Raw genomic sequence first — 8738 nt, forward strand, 5'->3', positions numbered from 1 at the left:
TGTACGTGTGTGTGGTTGTGAGGAGTGTGTGGTCCACATTAGGTCAAAGGGGAGCGCTATTTTCATCCTGTCTTTTCCCTCTCTTTCCACCGCTGTCACCATTCCTTCTCATTCCCTCGCTTTGTGTGGCTGCTGTTTGTTTCACACAGACATAAAAAAAGATAATAAACGTCAGAAAGCGGAAAAAAACACCCAACCTACACTCTTCCTGTAAATCGCTACCCTCAAACAGCCCCCACAAGTGAAATCGGAGCAATTTGATGGTCTGGCCTGCCCTCAATATTATTTAAGTAATACCCTGTTATTATTGAAGAGGGAGAGAGAAAAGCGAATGACTATTATCTTTGTGGGTCCTTTAATTTTAATGCACCACAGATTTATAGCTTAGCATTCCAGAGCCGAGGCACAGTGGCTGGGCGGGGGCCTGGGGCCGTGGTGCCCCACCCTGGTCATAAAGCCAGTGGGACAGCGGGATAGCAACTCGCCACAGAGCTCTGTGATAGCTAGCTGACTCTCTGACACTCCTCCTGCACCAAACAAGACAACAGGACAACAACACTATAACCTCACTGACTCCCCTGACTTCCTAGGTCTGGCTTTGATCACCTCTCACCTTTACTTATCTCGAGTCTGTCCCACCAACACTCAAACTCCTTGATCTCTCCTTTGCCCGACTCTTTGCCCTCTCGTTCTTACTTCTGCCCCTTTGCTTTCTTCTCTCTGTCCTCCTCACTCCTCCTTCCTTCTGCCCTTCTTCTCTCCCCTCCACCCCTCACTCGTCTTTTTTCCTCTCTTCTCCCCCAGTGTTGTTAATGATCAGTGTGTGTTTGCGGAACACCAACCAGACAGGAGGCGAGACACACGTCCCTCTCCCCCTCAGCTGTTTATCCTCTGGCTCTGTCTGGTTAAACCGTCATGGTGGTAGAGCTGGCAGAGCAGGTGGTTGGAGTTTTACAACGAGCAAATCTTACATCCAGGTCAGAGGTCAATGGTCTACGACACAGCTGCTATAGTAGTTAGTCTATCTGGGATGGTATTTGAGCTATGAAGCTATGTTTGGCTTTAACCTGGGTTCAGCTAATGCGTATCGCTGTTGAACTAAGCTCAGGCAATGGGCATTGCTGTTGTTGAACTTGTTAACCTTGTTGAACTTGTTGTTAAATGACCTCTGATCACTGTAGAATGCCTATACTGTAGAGTGGTCCGTAGCTTTGACGGGGGGTCACTGAGCCCCACTAATCAGCTGTACCTGCTTTCTCACCAGACACTGCACAGACAACCCCCACAACCCCTGAAGGACCACTCCCCGATGCGCGAGGACCCCATGCCCCAGGGTAACGATGAAGAGTCCCAGAATGTTGAAAGAGTCAGTTCAGGAGTCGGTGGTGGCGTGGTCATTAAGAAGCCTCGGTCGCGCACTAAGATCTCTCTAGAAGCCCTGGGCATCCTGCAGAGCTTCATCCAGGATGTGGGTCTTTACCCAGACCAAGAGTCCATCCACACTCTGTCAGCCCAACTAGACCTGCCCAAGCACACCATCATCAAGTTTTTCCAGAACCAGCGCTACCACGTCAAGCATCACGGCCGGCTGAAGGAGCTGGGGGAGGGGGCCGGTGGTGTGGATGTCAGCGAATACAGAGACGAGGAGCTCCTCTCCAGCTCAGAGGACCCTGAGTCCAGCGAAGACGGTCATGAGGAGATGTACCCCACTACAGAGAGGGAAAGAAGGGGAAGCAACCCAGCAGGGTCAGCCCCTGCCCTGGCACCAGCCCAGCCTTCAGGGACCAGCATGGGGGCCATGGAGGAGGGCAAGGACAAGGGGCATTCTCATGGTCTGAGTGGGGGCCGAGCCAGCTCCCTGCCCCCTGGTAGCTCCTCATCCAGCCCCAGAGAGCAGGCTGACTTCCAGAGATAGAGACCCAGAGATGAGAGGAGATGCAGAAAGAGAGAGAGAGCGAGACCCAGACAGACAGACAGACAGACAGACAGACAGACAGACAGACAGACAGACAGACAGACAGACAGACAGACAGACAGACAGACAGACAGACAGACAGACAGACAGACAGACAGACAGACAGACAGACAGACAGACAGACAGACAGACAGACAGACAGACAGACAGACAGACAGACAGACAGAAGAGAAGAGAACGGGAACTAAAGACTGGTAGAAGGGAAGAAGGGCATCGATGAGACAATGACACACTAATACATGCACACACACAAACACACACACACACACACAGAAATACACAGAAATACACAGAAATACAGACGTATGGGGTCCAAAGGAGGCTTCATCAAAGAGTGATTTAAGTGAAAATACAATATGTTACCTCAGCAACATGAAGCAGGGAAATGCCATGAAACAGCTGTCATGTGTTACAGTTAGAATAGCCTGTTCAGTAATGTTGAGCCACTAGACAGAGAGAAAAACAAACATACACACACATCTCACCCCTGGCCACAACAGGAACTTGCCACATCAACACCACTTTTGAATTGAGCCAATTCCAAAACTCAGCTTCACCCAAGAGGGCGGGCTCTCATCTGCTCTGTCCAATGACTGCTCTCTCTAATGTCTCAACCACACCCACATAGAGAACACTTGTCCTTATTTCGATGTTGGGTCTTGGGTCAGGCCCCTAACTGACACTCATATACTGAATACTGGGGGCCTGCTCAGACCTCTACTATCCCATGGTCCCTTGGCTCCATATGCAGACTCCAGATCTACAGCTCATCACTAGCTGGCTAAGGAGTTTTTAGGACGGCTGTGGCTTTCCATCACCTCCTCACCCTCTCCACCCCTCCATGACAGGACTCCTCTAGTCTTTGGTCTTTGACAATGGTGGCAGTTTGTGTGGGTGGGTGGCTGCATGGCAGGTGGGTTTTGGGTGGAGGTAAGAACAGTGGTATGGGAGAATTCACCAATGATAAACAAATATGGTTTGTCAAAGTCCACAATTGAGCTTTATGGTCTTTTTAAAGTTGGAATCGCCACTCCCAACCCACTCCTGTCGCCAGCCCTCAATGGAGCAACCACACCCTACCTAACTCCCTACCCCCTACATCAAATATGGATTATTCTCATCTCTCCAGCACTTATCCCACACTAACAAAGTTTTTATGTCCACCACACTCTCTCCCTATCTCCCGCCAGTCATGCCTCAGCCCAGTCTCTCCCTCTTTACTCCTTTGTGGGTACTGTGGTTTACAAGGACACTAGTAGGTAAACCTATCGTGGTTTATGCGGACATAAGAGAGACAGAGGACAGCCTTGTGAGGACATGAAGACCCAGCGGTGTAAAAGGACACTCAGGGCTACAGTTACTCTGGACTGTACCCCTGCCTACCCACCCTCGACCTATGTGGAGAGAAACAGGGAGGGACACAACAGAGCGGAGATTCAGCAACCAAACAATCAGTCACTTTATGTGCGGTAGCCCACCACTTCACTCTTCCTCTCCCTTTCCCCATCCCTCGTTCCTTCCCTCTTTCTCTTTCTCTATAATTGGTGCCTACAGTGTGCCGTTCCACCACACCTACCCGCACTTAACTCCTCCACCCTATTTATTGCTATCTTTATCCATGATTATTATTATCATTATTGTTATTATTGTTGTTATTACAGTTGTTATTGCTGTCATCGCTGTTTATTTTCGGTTCTATTTTCATGGCTTTAATATTGGCTTTCCGAGCACCGTGGTTGTTTTGGTAACGAGAGACGTTTTTGAGACATGAGAAACACACACTGCCAAAAAAGAAAATGTCCTGTTATGTAAACTTCGATTAATTTTTCCAAAGAAAGAAAGACTTTGGCAGAAACGGGAGTCAAATCCAAAAGTGAATCGAAACAACGAATAAACTGTGCTGCAGATGGTGACAATCTAACTTCTTTGAGCTGTTGGAAAACATGGCAGGCTTGTTTGTTAAACCCATATCTGAAAGTGGGTACTTGTGTCAAAGTATGCATCCCAAAAGGCACCCTATTCCCAATGTACATGAACTACACTACTTTTGACCAGACTCTGGAAAAACATAGTGCACTATATGGAGAATAGGGTGCCTTGTGGGACACAGTCAAAGTTACAGAGGAACCATGATGTATCTGGCTGTCTAGGCAGCTGCTACTAAGATGACATGCCTTGTACTCTTAACAATCATCAATACATTGTGTTTTATCTCTATGATTCTGTCAATCTTTAATATTCAGAGTTAAATCATGTGTCTGCATATCCAATGTCATGTCATGTCATACAGTGAGAGCCACCCCATAGACACAGTCACATCCAGATAGTGGTTAACAACACCAATCCCTTACCAGTCATGTGGAGCACATACTCAACTCAATCTCAAACATGCACTCGCACACACACACACACACACACACACACACACACACACACACACACACACACACACACACACACACACACACACTCTTACAGCACACACACACATACACGCCACACGCCACACAAACACATACACACTCTCCCACCCCACCCCATCCCCTCCCCCCACACACAAACACACTCACAGAGCAACTGTGGCTAGCCCTGCATTTCTCCAAGCCAATCAATTAGAGGCCTCTCTAAACCCTCATGGCTGAGGTTTCTAATAAGAGGCATTGCAGTGACAGTAATTCACATGGAAACACTGCTGGCTGACTGGCTGGCTGGGTAGCTAGCTGGTTGGCTATTATGCTCTCAGACTCAGTGCAGCTCTCTCCCTGTCCCATGAGGGGCTGCTATGGCTCAGTGGCCCTGCACACTCAGCCCTGAGTGACTGACTGCTCCCCAGACACCAGTCACACAGACCAGCCTCGGACCAGGGCCATGTTCATTAGGAATGAGAAATATGGAATATAAGCGTTCATATTTTGTTTAGTGTCACTGAATACCCCATCCTATCAGTGGAGGCTCCTCAGAGGAGGAAGGGGAGAACCATCCTCAGTGAATTGATTAAAAATAAGAATAGTGAAACATTTAAAAAGTTATCCTTTTTAGATAAAATTATACTAAATATATTAATGTCACAAAATAATTGATTAAAACACACTGTTTTGGAATGAAGGTCTACAGTAGCCTCACAGCACTCTGTAGGGTAGCACCGTGGTGTAGCCAGAGGACAGTTAGCGTCCGTCCTCCTCTGGGTACATTGACTTCAATACAAAAACTAGGAGGCTCATGGTGCTCACCCCCTTCCATAAACTTACACAGTAATTTTGACAACTTCTGGACTACGTCCTCCAACCTATCAGAGCTCGTACAGCATGAACTGACTTGTTGTCCCCCCAATCAAAGGATCAGAGAATAAATCTAGTACTGAAAGCATAAGCTACAGCAAGCTAGCACTGCAGTGCATAAAATGTGGTGAGTAGTTGACTCGAAGAGAGAGAAAGACAATAGTTGAACAGTTTTGAAGGAGGAGAGAGAGAAAGAAGGAGCAAAATACATTTTGTAATTTTTTTCACTTTCAAATACTCAAGCACCTGGCTCAAACAGAGGGATGCTACAGTAGGTTAGCTAGCTGGCTATGACTATCCAGCACTGGAATTCAAGGTCAAGGTAAGCTTTTGGTTTTACAAATGTATTGCCACCGGGGCCCACCAGTGTAACTGCTAAACTGATTACTGACTGTACTGTACTGTACTGTACTGTACTGTACTGTACTGCATGATTGTAGCGGTATTACTAATGCATTAGTTCTATTAGCTATGTTGACTAAGACATTAGTTTAGCTAATATGATGATAACGATGTAGACTGTGTGTAGCTGTTAGCGGTTATGATATAGTTTGACTTGTAAAGGGTTTTTCGCCTGGTCACAGACAGCTGATGTGTTGTGCATTGAAGTTCACAAGCGAAGCAAAAGGGTCAAATCAAATCGAATCAAATGTATTCATAAAGCCCTTTTTACATCAGCAGATGTCACAAAGTGCTTAAACAGAAACCCAGCCTAAAACCCCAAACAGCAAGCAATGCAGATGTAGAAGCACGGTGGCTAGAAAACAACTCCCTAGCAAGGCAGGAGCCAAGGAAGAAACCTAGAGAGGAACCAGGATCTGAGTGGTGGCCAGTCCTCTTCTGGCTGTGCCGGGTGGAGATTATAAGTGTACAAGGCCATCAAGGCCAGATTGTTCTTCAAGATGTTCAAATGTTCATAGATGACCAGCAGGGTCAAATAATAATCACAGTGGCTGTAGACGGTGCAACAGGTCGGTATCTCAGGAGTAAATGTCAGTTGCCTTTTCATATCCGAGCATTCAGAGGTCGAGACAGCAGGTGTGGTAGCGAGAGAGGGAGAGTCGAAAACAGCAGGTCCGGGACAAGGTAGCACATCCGGTGAACAGGTCAGGGTTCCATAGCAGCAGGCAGAACAGTTGAAACTGGAGCAGCAGCACGACCAGGTGGACTGTGGACAGCCAGGAGTCATCAGGCCAGGTAGTCCTGAGGCACGGTCCTCTGGGAGGAGAGGGAAAGAGAGAGAGAATTAGAGGAATGAGCACTAGTCAGCCCCCGTGATAATAATAGTAGACTACACTCAATCATAGGACCTACTGAAGAGATGAGTCTTCAGTAAAGACTTGAAGGTTGAGACCGAGTCTGCAACTCTCACATGGATAGGGAGACCATTCCATAAAAATGTAGCTGTATAGGAGAAATCCTTGCCTCCAGCTGTTTGTTTAGAAATTCTAGGGACAATAAGGAGGCCTGTGTCTTGTGACCGTAACGTATGTGTAGGTATGTACTGCAGGACCAAATAGGAGAGATAGGTAGGAGCAAGCCCATGTAATGCCTAGTAGGTTAGCACTAAAACCTTGAAATCAGCCTTAGCCTTAACAGGAAGCCAATGTAGAGAGGCTAGTACCGGAGTAATATGCTAACGTTTTTTTGATTCTAGTCAAGATTCTCGCAGCCGTGTTTAACACTAACTGAAGTTTATTTGGTGCTTATCTGGGTAGCTGGAGAGTAGAGCATTCCAGTAGTCTAATTTAGAATTGACAAAAGCATGGATTAGCTTATCTGCATAATTTTTGGACAAAAAGTTTCAGATTTTTGTAATGTTATGAAGATGGAATATTCTTGATATTTTCATCAAAAGAGAGATCAGGGTCCAGATTAACGCCGAGGTCCTTCACAGTTTTATTTGAGACGACTGTACATCAAGATCAATAGTCAGATCCAAAAGTAGATCTCTTTGTTTCTTGGGACATAGAACTAGCATCTCTGTTTAAAAGTTTAAAAAAAATGCCTCCATCCACTTCCTTAGGACTGAAACAGAGGCACTTTTGGGGCTGTAAAAGTGAAAGTTGACATTGTGGAAGTTGACATTGTGTTTCCCAATGACATCACCAGTACCCGCAAAACACTAGTACCCGCAAAATTCCAGTCTCAACGTCAACAGTGAAGAATCAACTCCAGGATGCTGGCCTTCTAAGCAGAGTTCCTCTGTCCAGTGTTCTTATGCCCATCTTAATCTTTTATTTTTATTGGCCAGTCTGAGATATGGCATTTTCTTTGCAACTCTGCCTAGAAGGCCAGCATCCCGGAGTCGCCTCTTCACTGTTGATGTTGAGACTGGAGTTTTGCGGGTACTATTTAATGAAGCTGCCAGTTGAGGACTTGTGAGGTGTCTGTTTCTCAAACTAGACACTATTGTACTTGTCCTCTTGCTCAGTTGTGCACCAGGGCCTCCCACTCCTCTTTCTATTCTGGTTAGAGCCAGTTTGCGCTGTTCTGTGAATGGAGTAGTACTCAGCGTTGTATGAGATCTTCAGTTTCTTGGCAATTTGTCGCATGGAATAGCCTTCATTTCTCAGAACAAGAATAGACTGACGAGTTTTAGAAGAAAGTTCTTTGTTTCTGGCCATTTTGAGCCTGTAATCGAACCCACAAATGCTGATGCTCCAGATATTCAACTAGTCTAAAGAAGGCCAGTTTTATTGCTTCTTTAATCAGGACAACAGTTTTCAACTATGCTAACATAATTGCAAATAGTCATTTACAACTTTAACTATGTCTACACTGTATTTCTGATCAATTTGATGTTATTTTGATGGACAGAAAAATGTGCTTTTCTTTCAAAAACAAGGACATTTCTAAGTGACCCCAAACATTTGAACAGTAGTGTAGGTCCGGAGACATGTTGGACAAAACCCACTGAGTTGATGATGGTTCTGACAGCATTTTGGAGTGGGTCTGTGGACTTTTCCATGTGAATTTTTGTTGTTGAATATTATCTGCCATGAGTACAAGTCTGAACTCAGTGAGGAACGCTGTATACGGCCCAGGAGGCCTGTAACAGTAGCTATAAAAAGTGATTGAGTAGTGATTGAGCTGCATAGATTTCATGACTAGAAGCTCAAAAGATAAAAACGCAGTCATTTTTTATTTATATACACTTTATCAACACCTCTGCCTTTGCGGGATGCGTGGGGGATATGGTCACTAGTGTAAGCAGGAGGAGAGGCCTAATTCAGCACAGTAAATTCGTCAGGCTTGAGCCATTTTTCAGTCAGGCCAATCACATCAACGTTATGATCAGTGATTCATTCATTGACTATGACTGCCTTGGAAGTGAGGGATCTAACATTAAGTAGCCCTATTTTGAGATGTGAGGTATCACAATCTCTTTCAATAATGACAGGAATGAAGGTCTTTATTCCAGTGAGATTGCTAAGGTGAACACTGCCATGTTTCGTTTTGCCCAACCTAGATCGAGGCACAGA

At 45.8% G+C, this 8738-nt stretch overlaps 1 protein-coding gene across 2 annotated transcripts in view; it reads left to right on the top strand.

The window, feature by feature from the left end:
* The window catches only part of LOC106586344 (DNA-binding protein SATB2), a 65004-nt gene extending 60812 nt beyond the window's left edge, over window positions 1-4192 (top strand). For both annotated transcript variants that reach the window (XM_014173536.2, XM_014173538.2), the window contains exon 12: window positions 1244-4192. In XM_014173536.2, coding sequence (XP_014029011.1) covers window positions 1244-1915 — 672 coding nt within the window. In that variant the 3' untranslated portion in view covers window positions 1916-4192. The remainder of the gene's footprint in view (window positions 1-1243) is intronic.
* Window positions 4193-8738: the final 4546 nt, after the last annotated feature.

Source organism: Salmo salar, chromosome ssa25 (genome assembly GCF_905237065.1).
Source record: "Salmo salar chromosome ssa25, Ssal_v3.1, whole genome shotgun sequence".
Taxonomy (NCBI): Eukaryota; Metazoa; Chordata; class Actinopteri; order Salmoniformes; family Salmonidae; genus Salmo; species Salmo salar.